General features: G+C 46.0%; 1 protein-coding gene across 6 annotated transcripts in view; it reads right to left on the minus strand.

Annotated features, from left to right (window-relative positions):
- The window catches only part of LOC135023985 (interleukin-1 receptor type 1-like), a 189121-nt gene that overhangs the window by 55246 nt on the left and 108827 nt on the right, over positions 1-25048 (minus strand). For 5 of the 6 annotated variants that reach the window (XM_063953429.1, XM_063953434.1, XM_063953431.1 and 2 more), the window contains one exon: positions 5837-5915. In XM_063953429.1, coding sequence (XP_063809499.1) covers positions 5837-5915 — 79 coding nt within the window. Of the gene's footprint in view, positions 1-5836; positions 5916-14415; positions 14492-25048 lie in introns of all 6 variants that reach the window. The other variant, XM_063953432.1, reaches the window with a different exon arrangement.

Raw genomic sequence — 25048 nt, forward strand, 5'->3', positions numbered from 1 at the left:
CGGGTAGGAACTCTTAACTGGCGGGGCCCCAGAGGGGAGAAACATGGATTTCCCAGCAGTGACTTTGGAAATCCACGTATCCAACTCAACCCCAAAGAGCCATTCCCCTGAAAAAGGGAGGCATTCCACACTGCGCTTTGATTCTGCATTTGCTATACACTGACGCAACCACAAAGCCCTGCTCACCGACACTGCCATGGCAGAAGTCCTAGCATTAATATTCCCCATTTCCTTGAGCGAATCGCACAGGACGCATGTAGTGTCCTGAATGTGCCTTAGGAGGGTCACCGTAGTGATCAGAGGCAAAGCCCAGGAGAGGCCCTCCAGAGGTTGAGTGGCCCATGAATGAATAGCATGGGTCATCCAGCAACCCACTATGACCGTCCTTTGCGATACACCTGCTGCCATATAAATAGATTTGAGTGTAGCCTTTATTTTTCTGTCCCCAGGATCTTTTATAGTAAAGGAGCCCGGGGCAGGCATCAACCCCCGGGGGTTCTTCCCAAAATTTCCTACCTTCAGGAGCAAATGGGAAAGTGTGCAAAAACTTCTTTGACACTTTTTTCCGGGCAAATTTGAATAAGTCATCTAACTCTGCAGAATCAGGGAAAGTGACATTAGGCTTGTTTTATGTGAAGAAAAACGACTGCTGTGACGCAGTGTCCCCTAGAGGGAGCTTTAACACGTACCGTATAGCCAGTATGAGGAGTTCAATACCCTGAGCAGAATCGGAATCCCCACTAACAGGATCCAAGTCCTCCCATCCTCCTGTATTTCCTCATCTGAATCAGAGAGTAGAGCAGGCAAACTACGCTTCTGTGGTGCGGTATGAGAGAGGGGGGGGGGGCTGTGTAACATCTGCCCTAGCAGCTAAATCTGCAACAGCCTGTTGTAGTAGCTTAGTTTTCTGTACAGTGAGCTGGGATGACATATCAGACATCATAGTTTTAAGAGACCCCAGCCAGGAGGGCTCTGGGCCCTCTTCCCCTGCCCGTTCACTGATTTGTGAAGATTGGTTGCATTGTTCACAAGAAACAGAATCAGATGACACTGGAGAGAATTTAGTGCGACATACACTGCACAGTTTGTGTTTACCCATGTTTCACAGTGAGCACAAGAACATACACACAGACAGTAATACTTATCAAGCCTGCCCTTACTGTATGTGAGAGGAGACACAGAGAGAGAGAGAGAGAGAGAGAGAGAGAGAGAGAGAGAGAGAGAGAGAGAGAGAGAGAGAGAGAGAGAGAGAGAGAGAGAGAGAAACACACCAGCACACCCCTAGCTACACAGTCCCAGTGAGGCTGACAGCTAAATATATCACAGTAACACTAATAATTTCTGTCCTGTAGAGAACCCAGATAGTGTACAATAGCAGCTCTCCCCCTTTGCTACACCCTGTACCAATTTTCCACCATGTCTTGTGAGGCAGGAAGCACTGTGTGCACTGTCTGTGGCTGGATTAAGCAGAGGAAGGCGCCAAAATGCCTCTGGTCCTGCTCTGAGGTAGCTTCGCCCCCCTCCAATGGTGCCCGCACTACAGTGATTTTTTTATACTGGCAATGTCTCCTGTTAAAAACATCACACAAGTGCTAGTTCACCCAGGAGGGTCCCGTATGCCGCACCCGCGTTCAGCTGCACTTAGCGGGGCCCCTAGTTTGTACTCACCACAGTCGTCATCTTCAGGCATAGGTTTGGGGGGTTGCGGCGTGCTGCTGTTGTGACAACCAAGGCGCAGTGCCCCGCTGAACAACAACCCCTCAGAACGGTGGTCCTGCAGCGGGGAAGCGGCTCTACACCTCGCAAGGCCGGTGACCGACCCCCCTTAACTCCCACGGTGCAGGTATGCTGCCCTCCCTGAGGGCCCAAACAGCATACCGAAAATAACAAATGTTTAAAAGAAATTGAAGAAAACTCTCTGGAACTCCAGAGATGTACATCCTCTCCCGAGGGCACTTTTTTCTAAACTGCCTGTGGGAGGGGGCATAGGGGAGAGGAGCCAGCACACCCCGTGAATTTAAAGTGCACCGGCTCCTTTGGACCCCATCTATACCTCATCGTACTAAGTCTCCCCAATATCCCTTAGGGATGCTAGAGAAATTAGATTATTGTGCACTACATTCATTTTGCATACCTCCCAAACATCCCAATTTTGGCAGGACAGTACAACAGTGCCTCATTCAGCATGTTCTTCCTGACTCACAACCAGATGGGAGGCATATCTGTAATGGGTGGGTGTTTTAGAAGGAGGATAGGGAGGTTGGGGGCTAGCCTAGAACTACAGTACTGCTAAGTACACAGCAAAGGGCGTGGCCATGCCCCCAACATACCAACATACACATATCCCTGTCTCCTGACTACAAACTTCAGAATACTGGGAGATAGGCTTTTGGTTTTGCCCCTTCCAAAGTAGAACCGGACAGTGCCAAATCAGTTATATTAAAAGTACAGGACAACGCCTGCTTTATATCACCTTTGAGAAGATAAAATACCAAGTCCTTATGAATGGAAAAAATTATGCCCACCTGCACATGGTTATGCCTCGCTAAATGTGCATTTGGTGAATTACATTACAAAAGTAGTATTGGTACAGATCTGTACTTTTGACTAGGACGCACAAAAGACTGCGGAATCATTTGATATATGACACTTGTATATTGTGTGTGACTGAGGCTGTATACAGAGCAGAACAGAATTTGTATTGGAAATAAGCTGCGGCTGCTACATTGTAGCACTGCACATACAGATTCAGAGACTCATCACATACAGATATACAAGTGTCACACAGCATATTAATCAGCACAGTCTCCTTGTGTGTCGTACTCGCAGTGTGTTGCCAATAAGATACATCTTCAGCAAAAAAGACCCCCGACACTAGAATATTCTCATGCTACCTGGCGTGCCAAAAGGGGCTGTTTGGTGCAACTGCAGCAAAGATGTATGAGGACATCTCTTAAAAAAAAAAAAAAAAAAAAAGAGCTCATAAAAACCCAAGCAGTGCCAACACATCTTAAAAAGCGAGGCACGGTGTCCCTCCGTAAAATCTCCTAACCATTTAGCTTTTTTATGCTGTTGGGCTGTCATGAGATAAGAGAGAGTTCACGACAGAATATCCCTCCCACTGGACAGCACAACAGCTTCTCACCCAACCGCCCCTCAGCACTTCCTCAATTCTTGCTCTGAGCAGCCTGTGTCTCCCTCCCCTTTGTATGTTACAAGCTTGTCCTCCGTTTTACCCTTAACCTGGTAAGGTTGGTACACACTAGATGACTGTACAAACAAATTTTCCAATAATGACCAATCGTTTTCAGGGGTTTTATCGTATTGTACAAAGCCTGGCAACGTCAGGCTTCGGTGTGAAGGGTAATGCAGGCTTCTTTCTGCATTCCCTTACTGTGAGGGATCCGATCGGATCTATCTCAGCTCCCCCGTGGCGGCTTCATTCCTCTGCGCATGCACAGACACCCAGATCATAAACCCGGAAGTTCGCGGACCGCCGCTGTTCGCAAAGGAAACCTCTTATCGGAAGAGCTATCCTTTGCAATACTAATCGCATATGTTAGTACATATATGGTTCGTATAATTGAGATAAGTGGCCCGGATGTACCGCGATTCTTGGTACATCCCACCTTCTTTCCATCAGTGTCTGACAAGCTTTAGCTCGCTCTATCCTGTCTGCATGCCTTTCCTTCTGTCTCAACTTCAGTGTGTGACATTCTCTCCCACAATTGGACCCTTCTTTTCTTCTGCATGACATCTTCCTCTGTATGCAACAGTATGGATGGCTGTGGCCGGTTAGCACCAGTTGACAGTTTTGCCATTGATGACAGAGGCCCAATGTTTCTCTGCCAGTTGTGCAGAGATCCAATGATATTGTGGGAATATTTTTTTTCCTTTCATGTAGCCCGGTGCTTAGACTTACCTCCCGTCAAACACTGCTTATCCCCACCCTCATACGGATACGCCCACCACATTCATGTGTCCCCGGCCGGTGATGAACATAGATGGTTCATACTATCAATGGTTTTTCCTACCATCGATGTGAATCATTCTATGAAAATACCTACCCGACAGCCTGTTGCGCTGTCTACCCCTCTCTGTCATCAACTGTAAAATACCAATATACAATTAAAACTGCTGGAGAGCGGAGCTACAGATTTAGCTATGCTTATAGTATCTCAACAAAAAGATTAAGGAATTAATGGCCAAAAAAAGGCGAGCATTCAAAAAGTACAAAGCGGATGGGAGGGCGGAGTCATTCCAGTACTATAAGGATTGCAACAAAATATGCAAAAAAGAAATCAGAGCGTCTAAAATAGAAACGGAAAAGCTAATAACAAAGGAAAGTAAATCAAACACCCAAAAGTTTTTTAAATACATCAGCAGCAAAAGATTAAAGAAGAGAAGAGGAGTATTGGCCCTTTAAAAGTTGGGCGTACTAATCAAAGACGACAATGACGTAGCGGAAACATTAAACGTGTTTTTCTCATCTGTATTCACAAGAGAGGACCAGAAGGTGAGATTAATGCATAACCTCAGCAATGATAATGTCCCACTGCTAAATGCTTATTTAAGTGAGGAAGTAGTCTGTGATGATTAAAAAAAATAATTAAGATTAATAAGACACCTGGTCCCGACAGAACTCACCCAAGGGTTCTCATGGAGCTACACTCCAAACTAGCAAGACCCCTATATATGATTTTCAAAGACGTAAGGTCCATACACGCTGGGCGATTTTGAGCTCAAAGTAGCTCACTTTTGGCATTTTGAGCTACTTTGAGCCCAAACTCAGCCAGTGTGTATGGGTGGGCGATGAGCGGTGATGCATGCTCCCGCATCATCGCTGGCCACCACCGTCCATCAGCCTGTTTGAACAGCCGAGTTAAGCACTTTTCACAGTCTCTTATTGTGAAAAGAATTTTTTCAAAATGAACTGAAGTACTTCGTGGTGTGCCACAAGGGTCTGTACTTGGACAACTATTGTTCAACATTTTCCTAAATAATATAGAAAAAGGAGATTAAGAGGGGACACGATTAACATTTACAAATATATAAGGGGACAATACACAGAGCACAAACTTTGAGCCTAATCGAGTTCCTCCCTAAAAATAGTAATAAATTATCTCGTCTAAAGAATAATAGGACTACCAAACAGTGAAGACCACCATAAAAGCACCTACATTTCTTAAGAAAGCATAGAAACATATATATTTAAGAACCAAAAGGATACAGATTTGTCCTCATATCTTGCCTCAATACGCCATGCAGTAGGATATGCCTGGCGTGAGTCAGTGGCCAGCTCCAGGACAACTGTGCTAACGATATGCGACATGCCTATATTCTGTGTGCGACTGTGGCTGTATCTGCATACGAAAAGCTACGTTACAGTAGTTTCCAGGAAAACACTGTAACATAGCATTTCGTATGCAGATTCACCCGCAGTCACACACAGAATATTAGCATACCGCACATAATTTTAATCGGCATAAACTGCTTGTGCCTCCTATTCGTATAGCAATGCGACTTAGATGCATTTAAACGGAAAAAGTCACACATAAAGATGCTCAGCGCTACAGAGTCATGCCACGGCATGGCATGACTAGAAGGGCTGTTTAACATGACTGCATCAAGGATGTAGGAGGACACATCTGTAAATAAGGATGTTTTACATGAAAAATGCATATTTTATTAGACATTTTAAGATTCACAAAAATTTCTATCAATTTATAAACTATCCCCCACAGTGGACATTTGTGTATATATTAGGATGTTGCAAAAAAATAAAAAATACATTTATAATGGATCTCATTTCAGCATGCATATTATTTGCACTTACCTGCTTTGAGTGATGGCAAATATATCAGAGATAAAATATGAAGTATAACAATAAGTTGTGGATCAATCATTTTATGGACCTACAAAAAATAAATAAATAATTTGGCACATACAGTAGATAATAAGGGCAATGTCATATAAATACTAAATAAACACAAATATGATTTTAACTTCTTTGACTTAGGGGGTCTATTTAAAAAAAATAAACAACAAAATTCTTGGCACTTTTCACTGCATTTTCAGTCCAGAGGTGCGGGATGCCGACTTTTTTGAAAGCAGCAGTAATTTACAAAGGCATGGTAAATTACACTTAACACCATCTTCAGATTGTGTTATATTTTTAACAATAGTATCACCGTGCAATGCTATTGTTTCTAGATTGCTGAAGTGCCCGGGCCTAACTATCGCCTATGAGGCTGCCACTTGCGATGTGTACAGTGAAACAGCTGCAATATTTCTTTTTCACAACTGTTTCTTCACTTTTTAAATACACCTATAGGGAAACCTTTTTATAAACTTGGGGTTCTATTTATAAAAGTAATAATCTCATGTTATACTTTGAACAGTTTTCATACACTGGGACTTAGAACATACATCAACGCGGGAGAGTATCATTAAAATACAGGTGGCTACGTTGATGGAAAGAGAGTAGTTAAAAAGAAATAAACAAATAAAATAAACACTTTATAGAACATTGCGGCAGATGTATGAAGCCTGGAATAGTGATAAAGCAGTGATAGCGAAGTGTTAAGTGGAAGGTGATAACGCACTAGCCAGTCAGCTCCTAACGGTCATTTTTCAAACCCGTAATGATAGACTAGACTGGTGCGTTATCACCTTCCACTTATCACTGCTTTATCACTTCTCCAGACTTAATACATCTGACCCACTTTACATTCTTCAACACATGGAGATTACCATGGAAAAGATCTTGTAAAATATTTTCTATGTGTTAGTGTTCAGATTTAAAACTGAAATGCAATGTTCAAGACTATTGCCTCAGTAATCCCATTAAATCTTTATCATCCACACAGAATACAGGGGTAGAATTTCTTTATTGAACGTTGTGGTATTTCATAAACACCTTGTACATTAGATGTCTTATTTAAACACAATAAAAAACAGGACATAGTCAATGGCACAACAAAACAGAATAACACAGAATAACACTTGGTAGGATAGTTTGAGATTTACTGGATAATGGTGCATGCAGTTTATATTCACCGGTATTTTCCAGGGAAATGCCTTCTGATTTAATCACCTAACAAATCCAGTATGTTTACATACTGTATCTAAATTAAATACATGCAGCTATTTATATAGCATATGCAGGCGTTAAAGTGGGGGGATGACGACAAGGTGGAACGGAGTCCCGCCACCTCCATTGCCCTGCACAGCAATTCCAACAGAAAAACCTAACCCATCATCTACATCAATAGATGATGCAGGCGGCGCTAGTGTTACTGATGAGCTGCAAACACCTCCCCCTTCCTCAGGTCTTGGTGACTTCATGGTCCTAATCCATTTACAGCTCACCCCTCCTGGTACTCACACAAGAGAGGTGGGGAAGCTGCTGGAGGGATACAGGGCATGGAGCTGCTGCAGCGTAATGTGAATAAGATTGTGCTACTATGTGGTGTAATATGAATCAGGGATACTACATATGGTGTAATGTGAATAAGGATTGTACTACTGTGTGGTGTAATTTGAATTGGGGGTACTATTATGTGACCATGCTGCTTCTTTGCGAGATCAATGTCCCTTTATAAAGTATGGGAAGTAGGGGACTAACTTATAGTTTGCAAGGGGGTGCCGAAAACACTAGCACTGGCCCTGGCTCCGCTTAATGTGAGGGAAGGGGTAGGGAGGTAAGTGGCGGGGTAAATGAGTTCCTCTACTTCTCCAGGACCACTTTAAGCCCGTAGCATATGTAGTAAGTGTGTTCAAGGAAATGAATCAAGGGGGGCTCCAGTTATCCAGAAATTACCCTTCCTTTTGTCGGTGTCTCAAATCATGACCACAATAGCAATTACGATATTGTTTTCATTAAGAGTCTTGATAACAGAAAATTGTGGTGTAAAATACAGAATAATGTAGCTACATGTGTAAAACCAGGTTGGCACACCATCAATCAAGGTTTTAATGATATCGATGCTTGAGCACAGATAATTAGTAACTCAGTTACATTGATTTAATTACAGTATGTCACCAGTGCTCAAGTTGGATATCCTTAAAACCTGGACTGTTAGTGTGCCTTGAGGACCGTGGTTGGAAACCGCTGCTCTAAACCATTTCATTGATGTTGTGTAAAGTACAGTACTAGAATGAATCACCTTCACCACAAACTTCAGCACACACAGTATTCTATAGAATGAGCTGTGAAAATCTTGGTGCGACAAGAACTGCAAATGGCATGCTATGTACAACATCACAGAGAAGTATGCTACATCACATACAGTAGTAGTACTAGGGGCTGATGTTGCGTTTCAACGAATTTGTACTTAAATTTTCAGAATGAATAGAAGAAATTGCAAGCATATATAAAGTTGCAAAGATCGCAAGATTCATGAAGATCTGTAAAAATAAGAATTTACTTACCGATAATTCTATTTCTCGTAGTCCGTAGTGGATGCTGGGAACTCCGTAAGGACCATGGGGAATAGCGGCTCCGCAGGAGACTGGGCACAAAAGTAAAGCTTTAGGACTACCTGGTGTGCACTGGCTCCTCCCCCTATGACCCTCCTCCAAGCCTCAGTTAGGATACTGTGCCCGGACGAGCGTACACAATAAGGAAGGATCTTGAATACCGGGTAAGACTCATACCAGCCACACCAATCACACCGTACAACCTGTGATCTGAACCCAGTTAACAGCATGATAACAGAGGAGCCTCTGAAAAGATGGCTCACAACAACAATAACCCGATTTTTGTAACAATAACTATGTACAAGTATTGCAGACAATCCGCACTTGGGATGGGCGCCCAGCATCCACTACGGACTACGAGAAATAGAATTATCGGTAAGTAAATTCTTATTTTCTCTGACGTCCTAGTGGATGCTGGGAACTCCGTAAGGACCATGGGGATTATACCAAAGCTCCCAAACGGGCGGGAGAGTGCGGATGACTCTGCAGCACCGAATGAGAGAACTCCAGGTCCTCCTCAGCCAGGGTATCAAATTCATAGAATTTTGCAAACGTGTTTGCCCCTGACCAAGTAGCTACTCGGCAAAGTTGTAAAGCCGAGACCCCTCGGGCAGCCGCCCAAGATGAGCCCACCTTCCTTGTGGAATGGGCTTTTACAGATTTTGGCTGTGGCAGGCCTGCCACAGAATGTGCAAGCTGAATTGTACTACAAATCCAACGAGCAATAGTCTGCTTAGAAGCAGGAGCACCCAGCTTGTTGGGTGCATACAGGATAAACAGCGAGTCAGATTTTCTGACTCCAGCCGTCCTGGAAACATATATTTTCAGGGCCCTGACTACGTCCAGCAACTTGGAGTCCTCCAAGTCCCCAGTAGTAGTAGGTAAGGGCTTTTATAGGACAAAGCCGCCAATTCTGACACGCGCCTGGCTGAAGCCAGGGCCAACAGCATTACCACTTTCCATGTGAGATATTTTAAGTCCACAGTGATAAGGGGTTCGAACCAATGTGACTTTAGGAACCCCAAAACCACATTGAGATCCCAAGGTGCCACCGGAGGCACAAAAGGAGGCTGTATATGCAGTACCCCTTTGACAAACGTCTGAACTTCAGGAACTGAAGCCAGCTCTTTTTGGAAGAAAATCGACAGGGCCGGAATTTGAACCTTAATGGACCCTAATTTTAGGCCCATAGACAGTCCTGTTTGCAGGAAATGCAGGAAACGACCCAGTTGAAATTCCTCTGTAGGGGCCTTCCTGGCCTCGCACCTCGCAACATATTTACGCCAAATACGATGATAATGTTGTGCGGTTACTTCCTTCCTGGCCTTGATCAGGGTAGGGATAACTTCATCCGGAATGCCTTTTTCCTTCAGGATCCGGCGTTCAACCGCCATGCCGTCAAACGCAGCCGCGGTAAGTCTTGGAACAGACAGGGTCCCTGCTGGAGCAGGTCCCTTCTTAGAGGTAGAGGCCACGGGTCCTCTGTGAGCATCTCTTGAAGTTCCGGGTACCAAGTCCTTCTTGGCCAATCCGGAGCCACGAGTATAGTTCTTACTCCTCTCCATCTTATAATTCTCAGTACCTTGGGTATGAGAGGCAGAGGAGGGAACACATACACTGACTGGTACACCCACGGTGTTACCAGAGCGTCCACCGCTATTGCCTGAGGGTCTCTTGACCTGGCGCAATACCTGTCTAGTTTTTTGTTGAGATGGGACGCCATCATGTCCACCTTTGGTTTTTCCCAACGGTTTACAATCATGTGGAAGACTTCTGGATGAAGTCCCCACTCTCCCGGGTGGAGGTCGTGTCTGCTGAGGAAGTCTGCTTCCCAGTTGTCCACTCCCGGAATGAACACTGCTAACAGTGCTATCACATGATTTTCCGCCCAGCGAAGAATCCTTGCAGCTTCTGCCATTGCCCTCCTGCTTCTCGTGCCGCCCTGTCTGTTTACGTGGGCGACTGCCGTGATGTTGTCCGACTGGATCAACACCGGCTGACCCTGAAGCAGAGGTCTTGCTTGGCTTAGAGCATTGTAAATGGCCCTTAGTTCCAGGATATTTATGTGAAGTGACGTTTCCAGGCTTGACCACAAGCCCTGGAAATTTCTTCCCTGTGTGACTGCTCCCCAGCCTCTCAGGCTGGCATCCGTGGTCACCAGGATCCAGTCCTGAATGCCGAATCTGCGGCCCTCTAGAAGATGAGCACTCTGCAACCACCACAGGAGAGACACTCTTGTCCTTGGGGACAGGGTTATCCGCTGATGCATGTGAAGATGCGATCCGGACCAATTGTCCAGCAGATCCCACTGAAATGTTCTTGCGTGGAATCTGCCGAATGGAATCGCTTCGTAGGAAGCCACCATTTTTCCCAGGACCCTTGTGCATTGATGCACTGAGACCCGGTCTGGTTTCAGGAGGTTTCTGACTAACTCGGATAACTCCCTGGCTTTTTCTTCCGGAAGAAACACCTTTTTCTGGACTGTGTCCAGAATCATCCCTAGGAACAGCAGACGTGTCGTCGGAATCAGCTGTGATTTTGGGATATTTAGAATCCACCCGTGCTGTCGTAACACTACTTGAGATAGTGCTACTCCGACTACTAACCGTTCCTTGGATCTTGCCCTTATCAGGAGATCGTCCAAGTAAGGGATAATTAAGACGCCTTCTCTTCGAAGAAGTATCATCATTTCGGCCATTACCTTGGTAAAGACCCGGGGTGCCGTGGACAATCCAAACGGCAGCGTCTGAAACTGATAGTGACAGTTCTGTACCACAAACCTGAGGTACCCTTGGTGAGAAGGGTAAATTGGGACATGGAGGTAAGCATCCTTGATGTCCAGAGACACCATATAGTCCCCTTCTTCCAGGTTCGCGATCACTGCTCTGAGTGACTCCATCTTGAACTTGAACCTTTGTATGTAAGTGTTCAAAGATTTCAGATTTAAAATAGGTCTCACAGAGCCGTCCGGCTTCGGTACCACAAACAGCGTTGAATAATACCCCTTGCCCTGTTGCAGGAGGGGTACCTTGATTATCACCTGCTGAGAATACAGCTTGTGAATGGCCTCCAATACCGCCTCCCTGTCGGAGGGAGACGTCGGTAAAGCAGACTTTAGGAACCGTCGAGGGGGAGGTGTCTCGAATTCCAATTTGTACCCCTGAGATACCACCTGAAGGACCCAGGGGTCTACCTGCGAGTGAGCCCACTGCGCGCTGAAATTCTTGAGACGTGCCCCCACCGTGCCTAAGTCCGCTTGTAAAGCCCCAGCGTCATGCTGAGGACTTGGCAGAAGCGGGAGAGGGCTTCTGTTCTTGGGGATTGGCTGTCTGTTGCAGCCTTTTTCCCCTTCCTCTGCCCCGGGGCAGAAATGAGGAGCCTTTCGCTCGCTTGCCCTTATGGGGACGAAAGGACTGCGCCTGATAATACGGCGTCTTCTTATGTTGAGAGGCGACCTGGGGTAAAAATGTGGATTTCCCAGCTGTTGCCGTGGCCACCAGATCTGACAGACCTACCCCAAATAACTCCTCCCCTTTATAAGGCAATACTTCCATATGCCGTTTGGAATCCGCATCACCTGACCACTGTCGCGTCCATAACCCTCTTCTGGCAGAAATGGATAGCGCACTTACTCTTGATGCCAGTCGGCAAATATCCCGCTGTGCATCACGCATATATAGAAATGCATCTTTTAAATGCTCTATAGTCAGTAATATACTGTCCCTGTCTAGGGTATCAATATTTTCAGTCAGGGAATCCGACCAAGCCAAACCAGCACTGCACCTCCAGGCTGAGGCGATTGCTGGTCGCAGTATAACACCAGTATGTGTGTAAATACATTTTAGGATACCTTCCTGCTTTCTATCAGCAGGATCCTTAAGGGCGGCCGTCTCAGGAGAGGGTAGAGCCACCTGTTTTGATAAGCGTGTGAGTGCTTTATCCACCCTAGGGGGTGTTTCCCAACGCGCCCTAATCTCTGGCGGGAAAGGATATAATGCCAATAATTTTTTAGGAATTATCAGTTTTTTATCGGGGGAAACCCACGCATCATCACACACCTCATTTAATTCCTCAGATTCAGGAAAAACTACAGGTAGTTTTTTTCTCACCGAACATAATACCCTTTTTAGTGGTATTAGTATTATCAGAAATATGTAAAACATTTTTCATTGCCTCAATCATGTAACGTGTGGCCCTACTGGAAGTCACGTTTGTCTCTTCCCCGTCGACACTGGAGTCAGTATCCGTGTCGACGTCTGTATCTACCATCTGAGGTAACGGGCGTTTTAGAGCCCCTGATGGCTTTTGAGACGCCTGGACAGGCACAAGCTGAGTAGCCGGCTGTCTTATGTCGTCAACTGTCTTTTGTAAAGAGCTGACACTGTCACGTAATTCCTTCCATAAGATCATCCACTCAGGTGTCGACTCCCTAGGGGGTGACATCTCTATTATAGGCAATTGCCCCGCCTCCACATCATTTTCCTCCTCATACATGTCGACACAACGTACCGACACACAGCACACACACAGGGAATGCTCTGACAGAGGACAGGACCCCACTAGCCCTTTGGGGAGACAGAGGGAGAGTATGCCAGCACACACCAGAGCGCTATATATATATACAGGGATAACCTTAAATAAGTGTTTTTCCCCCTTATAGCTGCTATTTGTAATTATTACGCCAATTAGTGCCCCCCTCTCTTTTTTACCCTGTTTCTGTAGTGCAGGACTGCAGGGGAGAGTCAGGGAGACGTCCTTCCAGCGGAGCTGTGAGGGAAAATGGCGCCTGTGTGCTGAGGAGATAGGCTCCGCCCCCTTCTCGGCGGCCTTTTCTCCCGCTTTTATGTGGAATCTGGCAGGGGTTAAAATTCATCCATATAGCCCTGGGGGCTATATGTGATGTATTTTCGCAAGCCAAGGTGTTTCTATTGCTGCTCAGGGCGCCCCCCCCTAGCGCCCTGCACCCTCAGTGACCGGAGTGTGAAGTGTGCTGAGGAGCAATGGCGCACAGCTGCAGTGCTGTGCGCTACCTTGGTGAAGACAGGATGTCTTCTGCCGCCGATTTTCCGGACCTCTTCTTGCTTCTGGCTCTGTAAGGGGGCCGGCGGCGCGGCTCTGGGACCGGACTCCGAGGCTGGGCCTGTGTTCGGTCCCTCTGGAGCTAATGGTGTCCAGTAGCCTAAGAAGCCCAATCCACTCTGCACGCAGGTGAGTTCGCTTCTTCTCCCCTTAGTCCCTCGATGCAGTGAGCCTGTTGCCAGCAGGTCTCACTCAAAATAAAAAACCTAAAACTAAACTTTCACTAAGAGCTCAGGAGAGCCCCTAGTGTGCACCCTTCTCGGTCGGGCACAAAAATCTAACTGAGGCTTGGAGGAGGGTCATAGGGGGAGGAGCCAGTGCACACCAGGTAGTCCTAAAGCTTTACTTTTGTGCCCAGTCTCCTGCGGAGCCGCTATTCCCCATGATCCTTACGGAGTTCCCAGCATCCACTAGGACGTCAGAGAAAGTAACATATGTGACACATTTACAGCATGCAGGAGTTAAAGTGGGGGATGACGACATACCGACACCCATGTTTTAAAAAATTTGATATAACAAAACACACATTTGCTATAATTTTTGAATCCATTGCTTTTCAGTGTCCTGTAGGGGGGAGGTTGGGGGGACCACTTGCACAGAGCAGCAAGTGATTAGAGGTCGTGCGCATGCACATAGTATCTGTTCATAGCCCGGGGAGAGCCTGGGGGCAGGCCAGCATTTCCGAGAGTGCTGAGCACACTCCCATAGTGCTGAGAACTGGGAGTGACATGAGGCCATTCCCCTTTGTGAGCGCACGGTACCCTGCAGCATGGTGGGATGTATGCATAAAATGACATAATCCCCTTTAATCTTCAAATGTGAATCAATAATTAGTAGCCAAGCAAAAAAAATTACCTAGTGCTGTCAATCCTCATCATCAGTGTGTATTTGCACCTGTCCTCAGGAACTCGCAATTGATACAGAACTGCATCTGTTAATCATCAAGCAAACGCACCCATTGAAAGTATAAACTGAGACCCAATGATGATCATCTCTTAGAAAGGAGAAAGCATTGTGCAACACCCCCTGCCCCGTTAAATATCACCAAATTATAATTTTTTTTGTTCAATTTTTTTTTTTTTTTTTTTTTTTTTTTTATGTTTACACGCAGTGTGTATAAATAGCCCTTTTGCAGTTACCAATGCCCAATTCTGTCAAGTTCTACTCATCAGGGGCAAGATAATGTACACACTTTCCCCTAATTCGCAAACATCTTTCACTCTCCGGTACTGTACATATTAATACAGAGTCTCAATATAAATACTATAATGTTTCAGCATACTAAGCACGGAATGCACTTTTTAAAGAAAGTTCTTTTTTAAGTAACCATTTAGTAAAGCTTACTTGATTACTTAAATGTGCAAATATTAAATGTATTGGGCTGGGTACACACTACAGGATGTCTCAAGTGCAGAACATAAGATATGTGATGTTGTATACGAGCGGCGGGACCGCGCATCGTATACGAGATGACCCACACACACTGTCCGATGGTACCGATATACCGTACGATATATCGGGTGCACATCGGACAGTGTGTACCCACTCTTAGGCCTTAGGTCCTGCGATTCGTATACGACGTTGCATATCTTTTGTTCTGCACTTGAGAGCAAAAGATATGTGACTGCCCTGCATGCTTCTGGATGCGGGCAAATGTGGTCGCAGCCGATACATTGTACAGTGTGTATGCACTTACGATGTCTCATTTGCAAAGTCCCATCTGCACGACATCATGTAGAGTGTACCCAGCCTTACATCGGAGATTATATGATATCTAGGTTAAAACCATTCCAATATACAGACAAAAAGGAGTATTGTTGGACTTACAAAGCTGCAATACATGATGAAAAGCGGGTCTGGGACTGAGGGTCGACAGCAAAAAGGTTGACACACCTTAGGTCGACGCCAATTGGTCGACACATCTTAGGTCTACATGGACAAAAGGTCGACAGGAACAAGGTCGACATGGAACAAGGTCGACATGAGTTTTTTTGGTGTCGTTTTCTTCGTAGAGTGACCGGGAACCCCAATTAGTGCACCGCGTTCGCTCGCCATGCTTCGGGCATGGTGCCTTCGCTCCGCTACCGCTTGGCACAGATTACCGTTCCAATCGTAGTCCACGTGGATCGTTAAGTATGAAAAGGTTCCAAAAAAGAAAAAAAATCCCGAAAAACTCATGTCGACCTTTTTCCATGTCGACCTTGTTCCTGTCGACCTTTTGTCCATGTCGACCTAAGGTGTGTCGACCAATTGGCGTCGACCTAAGGTGTGTCGACCTTTTTGCTGTCGACCTGGAGTCCGGATACCATGAAAAGCAGTCACCACTCAGCTATTCACATCCCAGCCACAGTAGCAGCTCTCTTCTCATAAGTAGCCAACCTACAAGAGGTCTATGGAAGTAAAATACACTTTCCATGTAAATCAATATTTGTGAATATTTGTGGTCGGATGATGAAAGGCAGACCAGACGATTTGAGAAGATTTTAATTAAGTAAATATTTTCATTATATATTGTGTTGATTGTAAACATATGACCAGTATTCCCAATAAACATTACGGGAAATGGTTTTATTCTGACCTCTTTATGCTGGATAACCGAATCATTTTCAAAACAGATGACAGAGGAATGTTGCTCAGAGCTGATGACCATACTTCCCTACAGCCTCCCACCATCTGATGACTGTACACATATTATATATATATATATATATATATATATATATATATATATATATATACACACACACACACACACATACATACTGTATATGCAAATAAATAGTATGCGACACATCAAATACTTTGGGATTTCGATCTTCTACCATGCCAGTCGTGCCCAGCGATTTAGTTTAGGAGTCAAACACAATTCTTAGTAAATTTACTAGAGAGAAAAAGAGCGCGCTTTGTTCCAATATGGCTAGCTGAGAGTCATTCATGTGCAAAAGGAATTATTTTGTGTTTTTTTTCCCTACATTTGCTGCAAATAAATTGGTTTTATCTACATTGCGTGCACTCTCATATTTTTGTCATTCAAGTCCAACTAAATCTGACATACTCAAGATCTCTTCAGTAGACCTCACAGATCTCTTACCCATTCAAGTGGCAGCCTCACAAGCTTAAATATCTAGGGTTTTACCCCACCAAGTCTTACGCTGATGCTGCCAATTTTCTAAGGCTCCTGGCCTCCATCCGCTCGGATTTATCAACTTGCAATTGGTTACTCATATCTTGGTTTGGTCAGAAAATGTCTGACCTGCACCTCCGGTCACAATACCTAGATCCATAAAAATGTTGAAATACCTTCAAGGTGAATTATCAGAATTTATTTGGATTGGTAAAAAAAAAAAACTCAGATTCAAAATACGATTATTGCAAAAACACCACACCTCTGGGGGTGTGAGTGCCTGATCTTCTGACGTACTACTGGGTAACACACCTTGCTCTGTGTATACACTGGCATGCCCCCCCGTAACACAGAGTGTGGACATCGATAGAAGCTGACAACTCATCATTTAACTCACCATCTATTCTCCTCTGGTTCCTTCCTTCAAGTCGTCCTGCCATCGTATCCTCATTACTCCATTTTAACACTGTCTGTTTGGGATTTCTGCACCAGACTATCACTTTCGATCCTTGCACCCTCTACTGAATCCTCTCTGGAGCAATCCCGCTTTACACCCCCGGGAAAACATCACAGATTATTCTCTTATTATACCTGTTAAAATATCCTTTTTCTCTTAGATACTGCACCACTACTCTCCTTCCCTGATTTCTCTAGTTTACAGACTCGCTACTCTCTCCCAGAGTTTTCTGCCAATTTTTACAAATACGACACGTTTACCAATCACTCCAACAGAACACTCCCCTGACCTCTACGTCCCCTATAGATACCAAGGGGCTCATTTTGAATATACATCACTTACGACTCTCCTATGATCAACCTCAAAAAGAGTCACAATGAGTAGGCATGGGAATGGGTTGTGGGTCAGGCACTGACCCCTAACAAGTGGTCCAAAATCAGATTAGACGTTTCCAAGGGGAAGCATTTAGCTTCCCGACGAACGGGATCCTGGCAGTCGATATACAGACGCCAGGATTCCGAAGGAGGACACAAACCCAGCATCGATATATCAACGCAGGGCGAAATGCCGGCGCCAAAATACAGACACAGATTGTTCGGACAGCAGGACGCCCTGCCGTGTGTGTGTGTGGGGGTTTAGGTTTCGGCAGCAGAAGGGGAGTTAGGGTGCAGCCACGGGAAGGTTAGGGACCAGGGGCGGAAGGTTAGGCACATAAGGGGAGGTAAGGGTTAGGCACCCAGCGGGGTGGGTTAGGTTTAGGCAGCGGGGAAGGTGAGGGTTAGGCACCAAGCAGGGAGGGTTAGGGTTAGGCACAACCGGGAGGGTTAGGCACCCACAAGGGAGGGTTAGGGTAGGGAAAAGGTGAGGGTTAGGGGGATTAATGGGGGCTGTCAGGATTCTGATGGATGGGATGCGGCTGTCGGTATACTGACCGCCGTCATCCCGTTCATCGGTATCTTATACTGAACCCTCTCCATATGCTCTCTCTATACATGTTAAAGAGAAATCATGTAAAACTAGATTTACCCCACTGCTTCAAGCATGTGCTGGCGACTATGTGGCCAGCAGGGAACGCTGTAACATATCTGGTGAACATGCCCCTTCATTCAGCCCTTCTGGACAGAGATACATGAACTGATTAAATTGATAACTGGACTACAAATGCCAGTTACCACTCTTTATTCACCGTTATGTAGACCTATGCCATCTTTTTCATGACCAACTCAGAAACTGGTCAAACATATATGGATTGTAGCAAAATGACATGTTGCATCTAGTGATGAGCTGGTTTGGATCTCACCGTTATGTAGACCTATGCCATCTTTTTCATGACCAACTCAGAAACTGGTCAAACATATATGGATTGTAGCAAAATGACATGTTGCATCTAGTAATGAGCTGGTTTGGAACCTCGGGAGCCGAACCCGCCCGAACTTCACCTTTTTTTGCACGGGTCCGAGCAACTCGGATCCTCCCGCCTTGCTCGGTTAACCCGAGCGCGCCCGAACGTCATCATCCCGCGGTCGGATTCTCGCGAGATTCGTATTCTATATAAGGAGTTGCGCGTCGCTGCCATTTTTCACTCGTGCATTGGAGATGATCGTGAGAGGACGCTGCTGGCGTCCTCTCAGTTTCTATGTTCAGTGGGCTGCAAATATCTGTGCTCAGTGTGCTAATTGCTTTATTGTGGGGACTGGGGACCAGCAGTATTATAAGGTAGGAGGACAGTGAAGAGTTTTGCTGACCAGTTACCACCAGTATTATACGTTCTCTGCCTGAAAAACGCTCCATATCTGTGCTGCATTGTAGTATATAGGAGGAGGACAGTGCAGAATTTTGCTGACCACCAGTATAACTATATATATAGCAGTACGGTACAGAGGAGCACTGCCAGAGCCCTGCAAAATGACCTCCAGCAAGCCACAAATGTGCATGTGTCTACTCAAACGATCAGAAACAGACTCCATGAGGGTGGTATGAGGGCCCGACGTCCACAGGTGGGGGTTGTGCTTACAGCCCAACACCATGCAGGAAGTTTGCCATTTCCCAGAGAACACCAAGATTGGCAAATTCGCCACTGGCGCCCTGTGCTCTTCACAGATGAAAGCAGGTTCTCACTGAGCACATGTCACAGACGTGACAGAGTCTGGAGACGCCAAGGAGAACGTTCTGCTGCCTGCAACATCCTCCAGCATGACCGGTTTGGCAGTGGGTCATTAATGGTGTGGGGTGGCATTTCTTTGGGGGGCCGCACAGCCCTCCATGTGCTCGCCAGAGGTAGCCTGACTGCCACTAGGTACCGAGATGAGATCCTCAGACCCCTTGTGAGACCTTGTGTGGGTTCCTCCTAATGCAAGACAATGCTAGACCTCATGTGGCTGGAGTGTGTCAGCAGTTCCTGCAAGACGAAGGCATTGATGCTATGGACTGGCCTGCCCGTTCCCCAGACCTGAATCCAATTGAGCACATCTGGGACATCATGTCTCGCTCCATCCACCAATGCCACATTGCACCACAGACTGTCCAGGAGTTGGCGGATGCTTTAGTACAGGTCTGGGAGATCCCTCAGGAGACCATCCGCCACCTCATCAGGAGCATGCCCTGGCGTTATAGGGAGGTCATACAGGCACGTGGAGGCCACACACACTACTGAGCCTCATTTTGACTTGTTTTAAGGACATTACATCAAAGTTGGATCAGCCTGTAGTGTGATTTTCCACTTTAATTTTGAGGGTGACTCCAAATCCAGACCTCCATGGGTTAATTAATTTGATTTCCATTGATAATTTGTGTGTGATTTTGTTGTCAGCACATTCAACTATGTAAAGAACAAAGTATTTAATAAGAATATTTCATTCATTCAGATCTAGGATGCGTTATTTTAGTGTTCCCTTTATTTTTTTGAGCAGTGTATATAGCAGTACGGTACAGTAGGCCACTTCTCTACCTACCTCTGTGTCGTCAAGTATACTATCCATCCATACCTGTGGTGCATTTCAGTTTTACACAATTTGCTGACCACCAGTATATAATATATAGCAGTACGGTACAGTAGGCCACTTCTCTACCTACCTCTGTGTCGTCAAGTACACTATCCATCCATACCTGTGGTGCATTTCAGTTTTGCACAGTTTGCTGACCACCAGTATATAATATATTGCAGTACGGTACAGAAGGCCACTGCTCTACCTACCTCTGTGTCGTCAAGTATACTATCCATCCATACCTGTGGTGCATTTCAGTTTTGCACAGTTTGCTGACCACCAGTATATAATATATTGCAGTACGGTACAGAAGGCCACTGCTCTACCTACCTCTGTGTCGTCAAGTATACTATCCATCCATACCTGTGGTGCATTTCAGTTTTGCACAGTTTGCTGACCACCAGTATATAATATATAGAAGTACGGTACAGTAAGCCACTGCTCTACCTACCTCTGTGTCATCAAGTATACTATCCATCCATACCGGTGGTGCATTTCAGTTGTGCGCAGTATATATAGTAGTAGGCCATTGCTATTGATATATTACTAGCATATAATTCCACACATTAAAAAATGGTGAACAAAAATGTGGAGGGTAAAATAGGGAAAGATCAAGATCCACTTCCACCTCGTGCTGAAGCTGCTGCCACTAGTCATGGCCGGGACGATGAAATGCCATCAACGTTGTCTGCCAAGGCCGATGCCCAATGTCATAGTAGAGAGCATGTAAAATCCAAAAAAATAAAGCTCAGTAAAATGACCCAAAAATCTAAATCAAAATCGTCTGAGGAGAAGCGTAAACTTGCCAATGTGCCATTTACGACACGGAGTGGCAAGGAACGGCTGAGGGCCTGGCCTATGTTCATGGCTAGTGGTTCAGCTTCACATGAGGATGGAAGCACTCATCCTCCTGCTAGAAAACTTAAAAGAGTTAAGATGGCAAAAGCACAGCAAAGAACTGTTCGTTCTTCTAAATCACAAATCCCCAAGGAGAGTCCAATTGTGTCGGTTGCGATGCCTGACCTTCCCAACACTGGACGGGAAGAGGTGGTGCCTTCCACCATTTGCACGCCCCCTGCAAGTGCTGGAAGGAGCACCCGCAGTCCAGTTCCTGATAGTCAAATTGAAGATGTCACTGTTAAAGTACACCAGGATGAGGATATGGGTGTTGCTGGCGCTGGGGAGGAAATTGACAAGGAGGATTCTGATGGTGAGGTGGTTTGTTTAAGTCAGGCACCCGGGGAGACACCTGTTGTCCGTGGGACGAATATGGCCATTGACATGCCTGCTCAAATTACAAAAAAAATCACCTCGTCGGTGTGGAATTATTTTAACAGAAATGCGGACAACATTTGTCAAGCCGTGTGTTGCCTTTGTCAAGCTGTAATAAGTAGGGGTAAGGACATTAACCACCTAGGAACATCCTCCCTTATACGTCACCTGGAGCGCATTCATCAGAAGTCATTGACAAGTTCAAAAACTTTGGGTGACAGCGGAAGCAGTCCACTGACAACTAAATCCCTTCCTCTTGTAACCAAGCTCCTGCAAACCACACCACCAACTCCCTCAGTGTCAATTTCCTCCTTAGACAGGAACGCCAATAGTCCTGCAGGCCATGTCACTGTCAAGTCTGACGAGTCCTCTCCTGCCTGGGATTCCTCCGATGCATCCTTGAGTGTAACGCCTACTGCTGCTGGCGCTGCTGTTGTTGCTGCTGCTGGGAGTCGATCGTCATCCCAGAGGGGAAGTCGGAAGACCACTTGTACTACTTCCAGTAAGCAATTGACTGTCCAACAGTCCTTTGCGAGGAAGATGAAATATCACAGCAGTCATCCTGCTGCAAAGCGGATAACTCAGGCCTTGGCAGCCTGGGCGGTGTTAAACGTGTTTCCGGTATCCACCATTAATTCACAGGAAACTAGAGATTTGCTTGAGGTACTGTGTCCCCGGTACCAAATACCATCTAGGTTCCATTTCTCTAGGCAGGCGATACCGAGAATGTACACAGACCTCAGAAAAAGAGTCACCAGTGTCCTAAAAAATGCAGTTGTACCCAATGTCCACTTAACCACGGACATGTGGACAAATGGAGTAGGGCAGACTAAGGACTATATGACTGACAGCCCACTGGGTAGATGTATTGCCTCCCGCAGCAAGAACAGCAGCGGCGGCACCAGTAGCAGCATCTCGCAAACGCCAACTCATTCCTAGGCAGGCTACGCTTTGTATTACCGCTTTCCAGAAGAGGCACACAGCTGACAACCTCTTACGGAAACTGAGGAATATCATCGCAGAATGGCTTACCTCAATTGGACTCTCCTGGGGATTTGTGACATCGGACAACGCCACCAATATTGTGCGTGCATTACATCTGGGCAAATTCCAGCACGTCCCATGTTTTGCACATACATTGAATTTGGTGGTGCAGAATTATTAAAAAACCACAGGGGCGTGCAAGAGATGTGTCACGATCCGGATACTAAGACACCATTTCCCTTCTGGATGTACGTCCTCCATGGGCCTCTGCTGCCACTCCTGTCTCGCTGACCGCCGCGCGCCGCATGTTATTTTGCTACTGCGGCCTACATCGCCAGTTTTACACCTTTCCTATAGTACTTAATTCCCCTTCTTTGTTAGTTCATGGGCGCAGCCCTGTTAACTCCAGTCACATGACATTATTCCTCCTATCCACGGTGCTGGAGCCTTGTCATAATTGCCAGACCAATCCCTGCTATGCAGCAGGTATAAATATCCTGTCCCAGCTCCCAAAAGATTGTCAGTGCTTCCATTGTCATCAGTGATTCCAGCCTGCAAGCTTCACTACAGACTTTCTCCTGCAATTCCATTCTGCAGTTCAGCCTGACTTCCCTGGTGATTACACTCTGCAGTGTAACCCGACTCTCCAGTGTTAACCCTCTACAGTCTACTTTGGATTCCTGTGTTTGAACTTTTGCTTTTCAGTAACCATCCTTCATTCCTCAGTTCCAGCGCACTCCAGCTTCTTTTCTCATCTTCCAACGAACCCCAGCTTCTTTACTCATCTTCCAGCGAACCCCAGCTTCATTGTTTACAGAACTTTCCTCCATATTCCAGGTTACTGGTCTTTACCAATTGTGCACCTAATTATCACGTGTGACTTTCTATTATTCTTTTGCACGTTATTTGACTTTTTATTTAATAAAAGCACTTAAGGCATTTCCAGTTGTCGTGGTCACGCCCTCGGGCATTCATTGCTACTGTCATTACGCATGTCCAGGAGTCACATAGCTACTCCTAAGTTCAAATACCCGTCAGCCCCTACAACTGAGGCTCCCAGTCACGGTCTCCAGCCCTCAGTTGTGACAAGATGCTGTCGGTGGCCCGAAGAATTGCGGGCCACTTTCGGCATTCAGCCACCGCGTGCCGAAGACTGGAGCATCAGCAAACACTCCTGAACCTGCCCCGCCATCATCTGAAGCAAGAGGTGGTAACGAGGTGGAATTCAACCCTCTATATGTTTCAGACGATGGAGGAGCAGCAAAAGGCCATTCAAGCCTATACAGCTACCTACGATATAGGCAAAGGAGGGGGAATGCACCAGACTCAAGCGCAGTGGAGAATGATTTCAACGTTGTGCAAGGTTCTGCAACCCTTTGAACTTGCCACACGTGAAGTCAGTTCAGACACTGCCAGCCTGAGTCAGGTCATTCCCCTCATCAGGCTTTTGCAGAAGAAGCTGGAGAGATTGAAGGAGGAGTTAAAACAGAGCGATTCCGCTAGGCATGTTGGACTTGTGGATGGAGCCCTTAATTCGCATAACCAGGATTCACGGGTGGTCAATCTGTTGAAATCAGAGCACTACATTTTGGCCACCGTGCTCGATCCTAGATTTAAAACCTACGTTGGATCTCTCTTTCCGGCAGACACAAGTCTGCAGAGGTTCAAAGACCTGCTGGTGAGAAAATTGTCAAGTCAAGCGGAAACGTGACCTGTCAACAGCTCCTCTTTCACATTCTCCCGCAACTGGGGCTTCGAGGAAAAGGCTAAGAATTCCGAGCCCACCCGCTGGCCGTGATGCAGGGCAGTCTGGAGCGAGTGCTGACATCTGGTCCGGACTGAAGGACCTGCTAACGATTACTGACATGTCCTCTACTGTCACTGCATATGATTCTGTCACCATTGAAAGAAAGGTGGAGGATTGTATGAGTGACCGCATCCAAGTAGGTACGTCAGACAGTCCGTACGTATACTAGCAGGAAAAAGAGGCAATTTGGAGGTCCTTGCACAAACTGGCTTTATTTTACCTAAGTTGCCCCACCTCCAGTGTGTACTCCGAAAGAGTGTTTAGTGCAGCCGCTCACCTTGTCAGCGATCGGCGTACGAGGTTACTTCCAGAAAATGTGGAGAAGATGATGTTCATCAAAATTAATTATAATCAATTCCTCCGTGGAGACATTCACCAGCAATTGCCTCCAGAAAGTATACAGGGACCTGAGATGGTGGATTCCAGTGGGGACGAATTAATAATCTGTGAGGAGGGGGATGTACACAGTGAAAGGGGTGAGGAATCGGACGATGAGGAGGAGGTAGACATCTTGCCTCTGTAGAGCCAGTTTGTGCAAGGAGAGATTGATTGCTTCTTTTTTGGTGGGGGCCCAAACCAACCAGTCATTTCAGTCACAGTCGTGTGGCAGACCCTGTCGCTGAAATGATGGGTTTGATAAAGTGTGCATGTCCTGTTTATACAACATAAGGGTGGGTGGGAGGGCCCAAGGACAATTCCATCTTGCACCTCTTTTTTTCTTTAATTTATCTTTGCTTCATGTGCTGTTTGGGGACTATTTTTTAAATCTGCCATCCTGTCTGACACTGCAGTGCCACTCCTAGATGGGCCAGTTGTTTGTGTCAGCAACTTGGGTCGCTTAGCTTAACCATCCAGCAACC

The sequence above is a fragment of the Pseudophryne corroboree genome, chromosome 2 (assembly GCF_028390025.1).
Source record: "Pseudophryne corroboree isolate aPseCor3 chromosome 2, aPseCor3.hap2, whole genome shotgun sequence".
In the NCBI taxonomy this organism is placed as follows: Eukaryota; Metazoa; Chordata; class Amphibia; order Anura; family Myobatrachidae; genus Pseudophryne; species Pseudophryne corroboree.